The sequence below is a fragment of the Saccopteryx leptura genome, chromosome 3, assembly GCF_036850995.1.
Source record: "Saccopteryx leptura isolate mSacLep1 chromosome 3, mSacLep1_pri_phased_curated, whole genome shotgun sequence".
Lineage (NCBI taxonomy): Eukaryota > Metazoa > Chordata > Mammalia > Chiroptera > Emballonuridae > Saccopteryx > Saccopteryx leptura.
This window is the reverse complement of record NC_089505.1, coordinates 8367245-8383078: the sequence shown is the minus strand read 5'-3', so window position 1 is coordinate 8383078 and position 15834 is coordinate 8367245. Positions and strand designations below refer to the sequence as shown.

The window sequence follows — 15834 nt, the reverse complement described above, 5'->3', positions numbered from 1 at the left end:
ACGTGGCCCAGGTGCTGATAACCCTGGGTGATGAGTTTTCTGAAAGCCAAACGTTCTTTCTGTCTTGGTCCTTAGGATGGATTTTTGACTTCCGACGTTGAAGGTTTTCATGATGCACTTGAAATAATGTTTGTTGAATTGTTTGTGTGTTTCAGACGACAAAGTTACAGTAACATATTCAAAAGGTGACCCGTGTGGTGAAAACCTGACTGCGTCCACCGTCATAGAATTGACCTGTGCCAAGACAGTGGGCAGGCCTGCCTTCAAGAGGTGAGAAGGGGCAGGGTTTCCAAGGGAAATGGGGGGGGGGCACAGTGGGAGCTCTTCACAATTTCTCTTTGGCTCTGGTATGTGTCCACGTTTGAGCAGGGAGAAGGGTGGTCACCATAGGGACGGGGCTGGGGCTGCTCCCCCCCGGGAGACCGTGTGGGACACAACGGTCACTAGATGAAAGCAGTATCTACCAGTCATCATCCGTCTCTGAAAGTCGTAGAACCAAAGGGGCGCTGAGTGGTGGCAGCCGAGGCCAGTGTTCAGGTGGCCTGCCTGGGCCCTTCACTGAGGTGCTTGGGGCATTGACTAGAATTTTCCTGGCTGTTCTGCACCTGGTGCGAGGGGGAGTCTGGCCAGCAGAGGGAGCCATTTGTGAGCAAAGGATTCCTTCCTGAGCTGGACTTGGAAAAAGGAAGACCCAGGGGTTGTCCACCAGCTCACTCAGTTTATGAGTCTAAAATGCTTGACAAATAAAAATTCAGAAATCGGGGACCAAAATGTTTCTTTTTTTTTAGCTTTTCGATGTTGCACAGTTTCTAGATTAAGATACCGTATTAAAACTCTTGCCTGCATTTTCACGTTGCCCACGTGCTAGCTGGTCCTCTTCCTGGAGTGGTCCTGCAGAAAGGGAATACCTGGGCGTCTCAGCCAGAGCTGCCTGCTCTACAGGAAGGGGGGAGGGGCTGGCGCAGGGGTGGGGGTGGGGGCTCTGTGGGGACCCAGCAGCCTTACAGATGGACACCTGGAGGCCTGAAGGCCAGGGGGTGTCCTCAGGACCTGGGGCTTTGTGCCGCAGACCTCGCTCAGCCTGGCGCGGTCCGTGGCTGTGGGGTGTGACCGCGTCCCCACACTGCCTTCCAGGTTTGATGAGGACAGCTGCACTTACTACTTCAGCTGGGACTCACGGGCTGCCTGCGCTGTGAAGCCGCAGGAGGTGCAAGTGGTGAACGGCACCGTCATCAACCCCATCAACGGCAAGAGGGTCAGCCTCAGGGACATTTATTTTAAGTAAGTGAAGCATTTTCCCTCGAGCCTGGCAGTGCTTTCTAAATTAAATCCGTGGTCTGTCCGGTCTTTCCCTGGCCAGGAGGTGAACAGGCCGTGTGCTTTAGTTACTGTTTCTAGGTAGTTGGCATAGTTTGCTTCAGCCAAGAGAAAAGGCATTGCTCCATGATTCAGCTTTTAACACCAAAAATGGTGAATTCTCTCGAGTGTAAAATACAGTCGCCCCTCGCTGTATGATAAGCCCAGGGGCTGAAGCCAGAACCTTCTGAAACAGTTTCTGATCAGAGATCTGTGTGCTTATCAGCTTCTAAAACAGCAGTTGGTTTCTTGGCAGAGGCACTGGGGTGGTTCCTAAGGTCAGGTGGCCGAGGCGACTGCCAAGCCCGGGGCCCGGTGAAGTGGGGGTGTTGCTGGACAGTTCAAGGGGGGCGCTCCGCTCCAAGCGTGGATGGGGAGGGGGTGGTGGAAGCTGGTGCCCGCCAGAGTCCTCGTGGGCTCACGGATGTGCCACGTGGGTGGGGGGCGGAGGCAGGCAGACCGTCCTGTAGCCCTGCGCTCGCTCCCAGGACTTGGGGTCTGTTGTATACGGCTTTCTTACAGGATCTCTGGAGTCAGCAGCTGTCTTTTCTACCTGCAGGCTGTTCACTGCCTCTGGGGACATCAGGACAAATGGGGACAAGTACCTGTATGAAATCCAGCTCTCTTCCATTACAAGCTCCCAACATCTAGGTTGCGATGGGGCCAACATATGCCAGGTCAAACCGGATGACCTGCACTTCAGCAGGAAAGTCGGGACCTCCGATAACACCAGATACTACATTCAAGGTAACTGCTGCTTTCATCATGTTCCACAGTTAACTTCCTTGAAGGAAGAGCGTTATAATTGTTATGAACCCCCTTCAGTTGGAATCTCAGATGCCCTATAAAGCAGACGCCCCGGGCTGATGCTTGCCTTCCATGCATCCAGGAAACGGATTGAACAGCCCGGGTCCCGGGGCTCCCTCTGTGGCCCTGTCTGCCTCACACGAACTCCCTGGCCTCTGGCCGTGGCCGACTGAGTCGTTTGAACATCTGCGGCATGTGGAGGGGGCTGAATTCACACAAGCTCCCTCCCCTCTGACACCCACTGCTAGTTTGGGGGCTCCCAGCCTCACTCCCAGGTTTGATAATTCTCCAGAAGGATTCTAAGAATGTGTCACAGTCACAGAGGGGATATTGGCCAAGGGAAGTCACGTGGAGGGCGGGGGCGGATGGGACGGTGCTCTGTGATCCCTCCCTGTGCGGTCGGGGGGTGTTATATCCCCAGCAAGTGACAGCGTGTGCTGTGCATTGCCAGCCAGGGGGACTGGCTGCCTCTCGATGGCCAGGGCTTTTATTGGGTCTCTACTATGTAGGTTTGGTTGGTTGGTTGATTGGCTGCCTGGTTTGTTGATTGTTTGGTTGGTTGATTGTTTGGTTGGCTGGCTGATTTGTTGATTGGTTGGTTGGCTGGCTGCTTGGTTGCTTGGTTGCTTGGTTGGTTGGTCTGCTCCCGGCAGGCTGATAACGTGTGGCCAGCAGCCACTCCAGATCGTACTGTTAGCTGAAGTCAAAGGCCAGACCTCTGTCAGGGCAAAGTTCAAGTCTGTGTTGCACACTGACTTACGGCAGGGGCCCCATAATATGTGCTCAGTGACCTGTGGAGAAGAACACATGTGGACATTTGATGAGGGACCCTTATGCATGATTTGAAGTCTGGGAAAATTTCTTAGAGACTCTGGAAAGATAAGCTCGGCCTGTCATTGAAACGTGGACAGTAACATCGCTGTGGTTATGTGCACGCCTGCCTCTTTGACAGATGGTGATCTAGATGTGGTGTTTTCCTCGTCCTCTAAATGTGGAAAAGATAAGACAAAAACCGTCTCTTCCACCATCTTCTTCCACTGCGACCCCTTGGTCAAGGACGGGATCCCCGAGTTCAGCCACGAGACCGCGGACTGCCAGTACCTGTTCTCCTGGTACACCTCTGCCGTGTGTCCCTTGGGGTAAGTGCGGCACCCCGGCTTTGGCAGGAGCTATCCGTCACTTCCCTCACTGATGAGGGGGACACTCGCCAACTGTTCCCCCAACTCCTCCCTCAAAACTTAGCTCATGTGTAAGCTTTCCACCCAGTGTTTTATTGTGGAAAACATTCAGATGTGAACGAAATCCGGAGCAGTGCTAGGTCACTGTCACTGCCCTCCGCCACCCCCGTTGGCACCGGCTTTCCTGTGCCCCGGGCCCCTCATGTCTTCAGCCAGTGCACCCCCTTGGTGGCCCCTGCAGGTGGGGCTTTGTCACATCTTTGTTCCCAGTAAGTCCTCTATGTGTGTTCTAGTCCAGAGTAACCTGTGGAAAGACAGCACAGGCTTGGGTGACGTATTTTATACGTTTGTGTGAAGCTTACCCTGCAGATCTTGAAAGTCGGCCATTAGGCCAGGTTTTTATGGGTCATGTTCTGTTCCGAGGGCTTTCTGGTAAGGGGAGAGGGGCCGCAGCCTCCGTGTGACCTCAGGAAATATGTCCCTTCTCATGTCTCACGCCTGTTCCTCAGCCCAGCCTTGCTGTCCCGTGTAGAGCTCCGCACCCCGAACGGAACGTTGTAAGTGGCTTTCCCCTCGGAGGGGACTGTGCCGGGGACGTTCCAGAGCGCGCCTTTGAGGCCTTACATCAGTAAATCAGCTTTATCTTTTACTTTCTATGGGACGAGTCCAGCCAAAAAAAATTAGCCTTATCCTAGATTTTCTAGCAACATGGATATCAAACAAATCTCAACAAATTTCTGAATGTTGGTGGCATGTAAGTGATACAAGTGGTACGGTTAAGTTAGGGACCAGAGACGGGAAATAACTGGAAGATAGAAATAACCTTTGGAAACTAGAACACGCTTTTAAGTAATTCATGGATCACTGGCAAAGCCAGAAGTAGAAGTCAGACCCTCTTAGAACCGAGGGATCAGGGGCAAGTGCTGTGCGGCACGGGCTGCGTGTGACGGGTCCAGGTTCTGGCTCAGCCGGCGTCTGGCTCTGAGGGCGGGGCCTGCAGAGCCTGACCCGTGTCTGTCATGTGTGACGTCCCCACTTGGGCAGAGGGGACATGTGCATCGTTCTCCCTGATGGTTTGGAACCCCAGAGTGTTTGGCATCAGCTGCATTTTGATTAGAACAGTTACCCTTAACGTGGTCAAGTCATCAGCCGCCTCAGACCCCAGTTACTGAATTCAATAATTTTGTGACTTGGCCCTGGCTGGTTGGCTCAGCGGTAGAGCGTCGGCCTGGCGTGCGGGAGACCCAGGTTTGATTCCCGGCCAGGGCACATAGGAGAAGTGCCTATTTGTTTCTCCACCCCCCCCCTCCTTCCTCTCTGTCTCTGTCTTCCCCTCCCGCAGCCAAGGCTCCATTGGAGCAAGGATGGCCCGGGTGCTGGGGATGGCTCCTTGACCTCTGCCCCAGGCGCTAGAGTGGCTCTGGTCGCGGCAGAGCAATGCCCCGGAGGAGCAGAGCATCGCCCCCTGGTGGGCAGAGCGTAGCCCCTGGTGGGCGTGCCGGGTGGATCCCGGTCGGGCGCATGCGGGAGTCTGTCTGACTGCCTCCTCATTTCCAGCTTCGGAAAAAAGAAAAAAAAAAATAATAGTAATAATAATTTTGTGACTTTAACGGCCAGCATGTTCACCCAACATCACAAGTAATCCAGCGGCTTCTTGTTGCCGCTGTCAGCCTTCTCGGGGTGGGGAAGAATTTCTGTATGTGATTGTCACTGGGCCTGAGTGAGCAAGGGCCAGAAAGACTAGAAGGGGTATCACTGCACAAGCATCCAGTTCTCCGAGCAGTAAGGGAAGTCGGAGAAGATGTTTCTAACTTTACAGTAGTTATTTCCCTTGACTGTTTAATGCCACGGAAATACACTGCTTTTTCTCATGTGTGGGTGTGGATTGTGAAGTCTTAGCTGATGGACCCACTGGGTTTTGTCACTAGCCCGGCTTCCTGGGAAGTCCCAGGCCTGGAGAGAGAATGGACGGATGGGCCGTCTGTGCCATGCCCAGTGGTGTCCCAGCATGCCCCCTGACCACTGTGAAGCACTGAGGCGGTGTCCCCCGCTGAAGTGACCTGTCCCTGGGCTGTGATCACCATTAGAGCCCAGAGCCCAGGGCTGAGGGTCCTGGGAGACGATTGTGTCCAGCTTGTCTCTCCAAGCCTCTGCCTCTGTGCCCTACGAGCCAGCAGAGGGACAGGCGAGGACCAAGGACCTGGCTCTCCCTGACTGTGGGCCGTGTAGCTTGAGGCAAACCCCCCCCATTTCCGATATTCCTGCCCACACTCGGTACTGGGGCAGTTCCCCTGGCCGGGCTCTGGGTCTGCTGGGTCTCGCGGATGGCCTGGCATTGGCACAGTCAGAGCCGCTCCCCAAGTTGGGGATGGCTGGGGTCTTCGCCGTGGTGACAGTGTCCCCCGAGTGATGTGGCTCCCTTCCAGGGTGGACTTCGACAGCGAGAACACGGACGAGGACACGCAGGAAGAGCACAAGGGGCTCTCGGAGAGGAGCCAGGCCGTGGGGGCGGTCCTCAGCCTGCTGCTGGTGGCGCTCACGGGCTGCCTGCTGGCCCTGCTGCTCTACAAGAAGGAGAGGCGGTAAGGAGAGAGACGGGGGAGGGCCCAGGGACGGTGGCTCAAGCAGATCGCATCTGGGGTTCGGTGTTTGGGGGGCCCACCAGCAACCAAAGCCCCAAGTTAAAACCAGGGACGTGGTCTCCAGTTGCATTTTATAAACGTCTGCCTTTCTATGACAAGGTGACCCATTTGACCCGAGCCGTGGAACCTGTCCCGGGTGCTCGAGTCAGGTTCTGCCGCTCACGTCACACGGCAGACGCTGTGTGGGCTCTTGCCTGGCTGGCCTGTTTCCAGGACAACCGTCTCTGGATGTCCAAAGAGGGAAACGGAACGCCTGTCATGAGCGGACTTCAGGTCGGCTCTTTCCTCCCCTCCCCCTCCTCCCAGCACGTTGTCACTTACTAGGCGCCCGCTGTGTGCCAGGCACAGCACTGCCCTTCGGCGCCCCCTTGCTGGGTGCAGGGGCTTGTCGCTCAGCACGGGTGACTTTCCAGTGGGTTTTCCCACGTGACTGAGGTCCGGCGCTCAGAGCCCCGTGCGTGGTCCCCCCTGGCCCCGGGGTTAGAGGAGCAGGCCAGGGCTGGGCTCCCTGCCCTCTCTCATCAGCCACATGGTTCAGAGGCACGCAGAGGGTCTGCGTGTGAGCAGCCTGGGCTTAGCCGCCTGGCCCGCGTAGTCTCCGCGCGGCCTTGGGGGTCAGGAAGGTGTGGCCTCGTCCCATTCAGTCGTGAAGGAGGCAGAAGCACTGCTGTCCGGTCACTTCCTCGAGGCTCCGGCACTGCCGAGAGGTGGAGCAGGATTCGAATTCCCTTCCGCCCGACGTGAATGTGTTCTCGCCGCTGCCGTCCTGGGTTTAGAGCGCCTGTCCTGGAGGGGTGTGCGGGGGGGTGGGGTGCAGCCTTCCCCGGGAGAGCTGGGGGCAGCGGGGCGGGGTGCACGCCGGCCCTGCTGGTTCCGCCTGGAGTAACTGGTCTCTTGCAGGGAAGTGGTGATGAGTAAGCTAACAGCCTGCTGTAGACGAACTACAAACGTGTCCTACAAATACTCAAAGGTAATCCCCTGCCTCCCCTCTCCCATAACATCGAGCTGGGGACACTGTTGCAAATGCCAGCCAGTAGTGATAAGAAAAACCGAGCCTGACCAGGCGGTGGCGCAGTGGATAGAGTATCAGGTTGGGATGTGAAGGACCCAGGTTCGAAACCCTGAGGTCGTCAGCTTGAGTACAGGCTCACCAGCTTGAGTACAGGGTCGCTGGCTTCAGTGTAGGATCATAGTCAGGACCACATGGTCGGTCACTGGCTTGAGCTCAAAGTCACAGGCTTGGGCAAGGGGTCACCTGCTCTGCTGTAGCCTCCTGTCAAGGCACATATGAGAAAGCAGTTGATGAACAACTAAGGAGCTGCGATGAAGAATTGATGCTTCTCATCTCTCTCCCTGCCTGTCTGTATCTGTTTCTCTTTCCATCTCTCTCTGTCCCTGTCACACACACAAAAAAAAAAAAAAAAAAAAAGAAAGAAAAAAAAATTCACCACCAGCGATCTAAAAATAGAAACGGGAAAGACATCACCAATTGCTTTTAATCTCAGATATGTTTGTCTTTTTCTTCCCTCCCAGTCTTTCTCATTGTGGGTGCAGCTGGTTTCCTTAGGGCATTTCCCATTTAGGTTGCCCCTACTTTTTTTGGCTATTCTAAAATGTCCCTACAGTAAATGTAAGTTTTCGTGCACTTAGCACTTGGATGATTTCCTTTGGGTAAATTTCCGGAAAAGAGGCGTTATTTGGACCGGAGAGCACGAGGATGCTCGTGGCTCGGTGTGCGCTGCCGGCCGCTTCCCAGAAGGCTGAACGCAGACTCCTGCATGAGTCCTCCATGTGGCTCCATGCGTGTCCCCCCGCCCCAGGGCGCCGTGCTCCTGAGGAGCCCCGGGAGGGGCCCGGCCACGCTGGCCCGCTCTCCTGCCCCTCGTGGCTGGTGCTGCCTGCCTGGTTGGGCCTTGGCAGAAGCTGGCAGTGCCAGCCCTCGCCTTCTCTCCCTGGTGGGGGACTGGGGCCATGGTGGTGGTGGCGGGCAGGGGCCGAGGGCCTCCGATGCCAGCGGTTGTGGAAGGAGGGTACCAGAGGAGCGGAACGGGGCCGTCGGCGGGCCCCGCGAGCTCTGCTCTGTCCCCAGCAGGTCAACAAGGAGGAGGAGGTGGATGAGAACGAGACTGAGTGGCTGATGGAAGAGGTCCCGGTGCCGGCCCTGAGGCCCGGGAAGGACGCGCAGGAGAACGGCCACATCACCACCAAGTCCGTGAGAGCCGAGGCCCTCACCTCCCTGCACGCGGATGACCAGGACAGCGAGGACGAGGTCCTGACCATCCCGGAGGTCCGCGTCCACTCGCTCAGAGGCAGCGTCGTGGAGGGTGCCCACCCGATGAGAAACCCGCCGAGGATGATGTTCCCGGACGACCGCGTGGGGCTGGTGAGCGGCGAGCCGGCGCGCTGGGGGCCGCCCAGGGCCGCGATGCTGAAGCCCGGGATCCCCGGTGGCCTGGTGTCCTTCCACGACGACAGCGACGAGGACCTCCTGAACATCTGAGCTCCGGCGCCCGCGCGGGGGGTGGGTGGGTGGGCCGCAGCCCATCCAGGCACCTCCCACCAAATACGATTTCAACTCGATGCTTCTGTCCTATTTGCCTTTAACAAAAACTGTCTCAAAAGGGAAGAATTTCTGTGATAGGAGGAGAGGATGAGGAGGTCCGGCACCGCTCATCCGTGGTTGACCACGTCATGGAATGAGGCACCACTTCCGTTGCCAAAGGGCGGTGCCCGGGGCGGGGTTTTGTCCCAAGTCCTCATTTAAAAGCATGACTGCTGGGCGCTTCATACCACGCGCCCGGGCCAGATGCATCTGGGGACAGGGCTCTTATATGAGAAAAACCCTTGCTGCTTTAGGTGTAGACGGTGTTGACCATTATATTTTAGCATTTACTTCTCTCCTCCTATTTATTGACTTTGACAATTACTCAGGTTTGTGAAAAATAAAAAAAAAACTTAAAAAAAAAAAAAACCCATACAAAACAAACCACCCACCAGGTTCCTCCTGCGGCGGGGCCGTGCCGGTCCCTCCCGCGCTCAGCGGGGAAGCTTGTTGGTGCTGGGATGGCTTCATATAAGATTTTTTTTTTAACTGGTCAATATTGTATCCTCTAAGTTAGAATACTCTTCTGTCTTGTCTCTTTTCCTCTTGGCTTTCTGTTTCTACGGGCACACGCACGTGCATACCCACGCACGTACGGGGTCCCTGAGTGCCTAGGCTTTCCGGGGGGGTTCGCCCACCCCATGCCTTTTAGTCAGTAAACGGCTGCAGCTTTTTGCATGACACCTACAGTCCTAGGTGCACAGAGCACATATATCAGTATTTCTTTTGCCGGCTGATGATTTCAGACCACCCCACCCAAAGATGGATTTTTTGTGTGCGTGCGCGAACGGGTGGAGACGTCAGAGAAGACCTCTCTCTGGGTCTCGCCCCTTCAGGTTCTCATGATACCACCATTACTGTGCTTATTTTTTTAAGAAAAAGTGTTTATCCACCATCCGACCTATATAAGAAGCCTTAATTTGCACAGCGCACGCCACGTGACGGCAGTGGCATGAAAGGCGGGCCGGGTCTCGCCCGGGTGGGACCCCAGCGTGGGGCGGCCGAGGTCGGGCCTCAGGGGGCCGCTGCCCCTCCCCCCACCGCTGTGGGCTCCTTTCTTGGAAGTGTTTAATGGATGATTTTTATTACTCTAGAATTGTACATAGACTCCGCGGTGGTCATATACGGAAAGGCAAACCGCCCTAATGGAATTCATTGGTTTGTACTTGGTTTGGCTGGCTTTATTTGATTTCTACATGAGTATTTTTTAAAATCAATTACTTATCTCTTTTATTTTTTTTCCAATCAAATTTACTGTAATATAAAGTATTCAACAATTTCAATAAAAAAATAAATTATTCACTGGGTGTGGCTGCTTTTGTTCCCCCCTTGGGAGTGAGGCGTGGCCGAGCCCGGGGCCCGCCCGGCTGCCTCTCTGTTCTCCTGTGCCGGTGACAGACATCGGCGTTGGAGCCCGAGCTGCGGTGTCCCCACTGACCCTTCCCGGGCTCTGTTTCTATTTTCTCTCGGGGGGTCATCCCCCCCGTGGGGGCGCGGACTCCGGGTCCATGTCTTCCGGGCCTGGCGTCCTCCCTCCTGGTGAGGGAAGGGCGCGCCAGGCGTCCCCAACTCACCAGGGCCGCTGCGGTGGGCTGGGTCCCGACCCCACCTGGGGCGTCTCTGTGCAGCCCTGTCCCGTGCGGTGGTCTCTCTCACACAGATCCCGAGTCCTCCATCCGAAACCGCTGTCTCGAGAGCTTCCTAGATGATCACCGAAAAGCGGCCGAGCAGAAAGCTGTCCCTCGGCCTCCTAGACCTCTCGGGGTCCGCATCCTTCACTTCACCTGATTTTTTTATTATATTCAGTTGGAGTTAGCTGCTTATTATTTCTTAGGATTTTGCAGTGTTTCTGCTGATGGACACTCTGGGGTCTTCAAAAGGTCTTACGTTAGGACCCAAGGGTCTCTGGTCCTGGGCTTTGTATCCAGGGGGCTAGGCTCCAAGCCACCTCCTTCCTAAGATGCAGGAAGCCTTCCTGGTCATGAGGGGGCACGTGCAGGCACCTGGCGACCCTGTTGGCAACTCAATAGCAGGGAAGTTCTGTGTCTGCAGCCCGGGCTGCCTGCCCTAGGGCACAGCTCCTGGCTCTTCTGTCCAGAGCAGAAGGGACCATGGCCTGTGGGAGGCACTTGTTTTGACCCTTAAGTACAGTGTGTCCGTAAAGTCATGGTGCATTTTTGACCAATCACAGGAAAGCAACAAAAGATGATAGAAATGTGAAATCTGCACCAAATAAAAGGAAAACTCTCCCAGTTTCATACCTATTCAGTGCAGATTTTTTAGGGTTCCTCAGGTAGCTATCCTGTATAGCCTCTACAGACTCGTCACTGACTGATGGCCTACCAGAACGGGGTTTCTCCACCAAACTGCCGGTTTCCTTCAACTGCTTATCCCACCGAGTAATGTTATTCCTATGTGGTGGCGCTTCGTTATAAACGCGCCGATATTCACATTGCACTTTGGTCATGGATTCGAATTTAGCGAGCCACAGAACACCCTGAACTTTCCTCTGTACCGTCCACATCTCGACTGGCATGGCCGTGGGCTGCTCCGCTGTATACACGGTGTTACGTCATCATCTGCACATGCTGCCACATCATCCCACAGAAACTGGGAGGGTTTTCCTTTTATTTGGTGCAGATTTCACATTTCTGTCGTCTTTTGTTGCTTTCCTGTGACCGGTCAAAAGTGCACCGTGACTTTACGGACACACTAGACCAGGGGTTCCCAAACTTTTCACACAGGGGGCCAGTTCACTGTCCCTCAGACCGTTGGAGGGCCAGACTATAAAAAAAACTATGAGCAAATCCCTATGCACACTACACATATCTTATTTTAAAGTAAAAAAAAACAAAATGGGAACAAATACAATATTTAAATTAAAAAACAAGTAAATTTAAATCGACAAACTGACCAGTATTTCAATGGGAACTATGCTCCTCTCACTGACCACCAATGAAAGAAGTGCCCCTTCCGGAAGTGCGGCAGGGGCCGGATAAATGGCCTCGGGGCCGCATGCGGCCTGCGGGCCTTAGTTTGGGGACCCCTGCACTAGACAATCTAGAGAGTTTTTCAACCGCAGATCTGCAGACCGGTTTGCCAGAAATTTCATGCTGGTGCGTGAAAAGAGTTAACCACTCTGATGTCGTCCGGTTATACACCCAATGATCTCAGTTGATTTTGCTTATGCTTAGTGTGATTTCTGTCTACGTGATGGTCCCCAAGTTGAAAAGGGTTGAAACCACTGATCTCGATTAGGTAACCAAGACCATCTCTAGCCGTAAGTCCCTGAAAACAGGGTAATGTCCTTGACAGCTGTTGTGCCAGGGAGTTTTAGGAAAACATGCCCTGACAGCAAATAGGGATCAGACCATTGTCTGAGACGTGGTTGTACTGATAAGATCAAAACATTTTAAATCAATTTAAAATTTTTTATTGATAAGATTGCCACCTGGGCGTTAAAAACCATGCTTTGGGGGTTGTCCCGTCCTGTACGTGGGTTGAGGAAGTGATGGCAGGGAGGTCTTGCCTCTCTCCTTGGAGACCAGGTCACTGGGGACCGTGTGCGTGTCGGGGGCAGGCGGCGTGGACACGGTGAGAGTCACAGCACTGTCTCAGCGTCTGCAGACGCCCCCGGCTCTGAAAGACACCCGCACTGCTTCCTCTCCAGCTGGGCTTCCTCGACTTGGGTTTGGCCTCTCGTGCCCTCCAGCCAAACTTGGGGTGTGCCCTGGAAGAAGGGGGTGCCCGGGCGTCCCCACAAAGCCGTTTCGAGTTCAGGGCAGCAGCCAGAGGGCTGGGAGAGGCAGGGCTGCAGCAGGCCTGGAACTCGAAGTGTCGGGGAAGTCACGGTCAGGACCAGGCACTTGCCTGATGGCGCTGAGAAGTGAGGAAGGACCATGTTTGGTTTGGAACCAGGAAATGGGAGAAGGGAGGGGCTGTGACAGACAGCTGAGGGGCGGGGCTGGGTGGGGCCTGACCCTAGGGATCCCAGACTGGGAGGAAGTAAAAATGATTTTTCTTCAAGATAGTGGGCAGGTGAGGCCAAAGGGAGGCTTGTGAGGTGCTTGTTAACTCGTCATTCTTGGCCTCTTTTCCTTTTTTTTTTTTTTTTTTTTTTTTTGCATTTTTCTGAAGCTGGAAACAGGGAGAGACAGTCAGACAGACTCCCGCATGCGCTCGACCGGGATCCACCCGGCACGCCCACCACCATGGGGCGACGCTCTGCCCACCAGGGGGCGATGCTCTGCCCATCCTGGGTGTCGCCATGTTGCGACCAGAGCCACTCTAGCGCCTGAGGCAGAGGCCACAGAGCCATCCCCAGCGCCTGGGCCATTTTTGCTCCAATGGAGCCTTGGCTGCGGGAGGGGAAGAGAGAGACAGAGAGGAAGGTGCGGCGGAGGGGTGGAGAAGCAAATGGGCGCTTCTCCTGTGTGCCCTGGCCAGGAATCGAACCCGGGTCCTCCGCACGCTAGGCCAACGCTTTACCGCTGAGCCAACCGGCCAGGGCGCTGGCCTCTTTTCCTAATTGGTGTTTGGACCAGTTTGCCAATCAAATTCCATACATTTCTAATTTAAAATAGAAACACTGTTGGAGGAAAGTGAGGTTGAAGGAAGAGTCCCATTGGTGGCCCCTGTCCTCGGTTGCTTCTGCCCTTGGTCACTGTGATTGCCTGGGGTGTTGCAGCCACCTCCGTGTGCACCTGCAGCAGGGCCGGGAGGGGGACGGGAGCCGTGCAGGCGAGGTGAGGGTCCCTTGGTCACTGGAGGGAGTGGGGCAGCTGCTTTCTCCACCGAACAAGGAGCACTGTGTGTGTGGGGGTCAGGTCTGGCCTGCACTGGCCACCGGGGAGCTGGGGACAGGCACACACTGGCTTTCTCTTCGTGATGTGTTGGAGACAGAACCTTCGCACCCCACGCAGAGGACTCAGGCGGGAGAGCTGGCACGCGTGGGGCCTGTAGTGTGAGGAGAACCCAGCAGCTCCGACTGGGCGTCTCCTTTACCCGCTCCCATGTCGCTCTGACGTTTCTGGTTCACAGATGTCTGGGTTTATTTACCCACAAGCAAATCTCTGTGACATCGGCCGGGCGTCCTACACTTGACCTTGGTTCTGACCCTGTCCACCTGGTGCTGGCATCAGATCCCACGGCGAAGGCCTCAGTCCCATGAGGCTGTGCCCCACCCTCTTCAGATGCCAAGCACACCTAATAGGTCCCCAGATTCCCACAGTTCTGCCCAATTTGGCTGCACACTGGGGTTCCCATGACCCCCCTCCCTCCCTCTTGGATTTGATTATTTGCAAGAGCAGCTCCCAGATCGCAGGGTGACACTCACTGATGTTGACCAGTTTCTTGAAGGACGTGATAAAGGACACAGATGAACAGCCCGGTGAAGGCAGGGAGGCAGAGCGGCAGGTGGGGAGGGCCCCAAGCACAGGGGCTTCTGTCCCGGGCAGTACGGCCGCGTCCTCCCAGAGCGGAGATGCTCGCTGTCCAGGAGCTAGCTCTGAGCCTGTGCCGCCCGGATTCTCAGGGAGGCTGCCGGACGTGGGCATGGCCAGCCTCTAACTCCACCTCTCGCCCCTCTCCCTTCTCATGAGAACGGGGTGGGGGGTGGGCAGGATTCCAACCTTCTAATCATGGTCTTTCCTGTGACCAGAAGCATCAAGGAGCCCACCAGAGTCACTTCAGAAAACACTATCACCCAAGGGTTTCGGGAGCACGGTGCCCGAACCTGGAGGCAGACGCTGAGACAGACGGTGTCCTCCATCTCACCGGGCGGTGCTGAGCGTGCCGGGGACTACCTGGGAGAGCGCCTCTGCCCCTCCCCCACTCTCCCTGCCAGGGCTCACCCGCAGGCCAGTGTGTGTGTGTGTGGGGGGGGGTCTCAGAGCCGCCCTCCCCTCAGGGGAGCCAGCTCCTGGTGCCCAGAGATAAGTCCTAGAAACAAAAGGGCACCCTGTGCATGTGCCTTTGTCCACTTCTCTGTCCCTCCTGTGTGCACACGGAGGGGCCCACCCTTAATGTCATATGTCCTCTAGGGCTGACGTGTGGGGTGGGAGTGTCTCTTGCCTAGTGTCCCTTTGCTGCCTCCTATCAGCAGCCCTGGTCTGGGCCCCAGGGTCCCACGTCTGTGACCAGAAGGCTCCGTGGTCACTTCTCAGGGTTCAGGTTGTTCACAGCAGCTGGCAGCCTCCCCAGGGAGGCAGTGGCACCGGGGTGGTTCCACATGGGTCCTGGAAAACCCCGCCATTCTGGGTCCAGTGGGGACAGCGGGAAATGGTTCTCACATCCTGGTCAGTCCCGTGCACAACGCCCCACCCGTCACTACCCAGGTCCCTGCTTGCTTCCTGTGGACAAGCCCCCTCCCCATGCTCAGCTGGGGGCCCCTCGTGGTGAACGGTGGGAACAGGATGTGAGAGGTTCTGCCTGTGTTTGGGGGAAGGGGTGGAGGGCCAGACTGCCGGCCCCAGCTCTGCCCCGTGGTGAGCAGACCGCGTGCTCTGCCGGCCCCGAGGAGGCCAGGTGGCCCGGGATGAGGGCCTGGAGCCTTGGTGGCCTGGCCGCCCCAGGCTGCCCCCTGTCTCCTGTCCCCACGTGTACTCAGGACACAGACATCAGGACGGAGGCATCTGGGCCACCTACTGCCTGCCCCCCCTCCCGCCTTTCCTCCTCATCTGTCGGCCCTCCTGTCCCCTGTCACTAGCCGGGTATAAGATTTATGTCGGGCTGAGGGCCAGGTGGGGGCCTCCCTAGTGCCCTCTGCCTGCAGCTGTTCCTTTTATGAATCACCCCCCTCCCCGTGGATTGTAAGCCATTTGTAATTAGGGACTGCCCCATCTCGGTGTCCCTGCTGGAAATGTGCAGGAACTGGGTGGATATTTGTTGAGTCAACAAATGAAGCAACATGCAAGCCAGTGAGCAAACACAGCTGCACAGACTGAGCGCTCTTGCTGTGTAGCAGTTCAAGTTCAGTGACAGTGTGAGCTTGGCAAGTTGTTACCTCCTGAAGCCTCTGTTTTCCCAGGTGTGCATGGGACAGACGAACAGACAGACAGCATCTGTGTTGGAGGCGGTTGGGAGGAGAACTTGGGGACCGCACGATTGAGCCCCGAGCAGGCGCTCCAGAGAGACGGCTGAGGTCGTCACCCTGACGGTCACGGTTTAGCTGCTGACCATGGGGGTCGTGTGTGGCTCCCTTTTCCATGAGATTCTGGCCTTTGGACCCCTGAGGGACAAACTGGAAGGG

General features: G+C 56.0%; 1 protein-coding gene across 2 annotated transcripts in view; it reads left to right on the top strand.

Annotated features, from left to right (window-relative positions):
* The window catches only part of IGF2R (insulin like growth factor 2 receptor), a 108184-nt gene extending 98297 nt beyond the window's left edge, over positions 1–9887 (top strand). Inside the window, exons 42-48 of one of the 2 annotated variants that reach the window (XM_066372892.1) lie at positions 156–270; positions 1135–1281; positions 1916–2103; positions 3116–3302; positions 5768–5923; positions 6884–6953; positions 8076–9887. In XM_066372892.1, the coding sequence (XP_066228989.1) occupies positions 156–270; positions 1135–1281; positions 1916–2103; positions 3116–3302; positions 5768–5923; positions 6884–6953; positions 8076–8483 (1271 nt within the window). In that variant the 3' untranslated portion in view covers positions 8484–9887. Of the gene's footprint in view, positions 1–155; positions 271–1134; positions 1282–1915; positions 2104–3115; positions 3303–5767; positions 5924–6883; positions 6954–8072 lie in introns of both variants that reach the window. The other variant, XM_066372891.1, reaches the window with a different exon arrangement.
* Positions 9888–15834: the final 5947 nt, after the last annotated feature.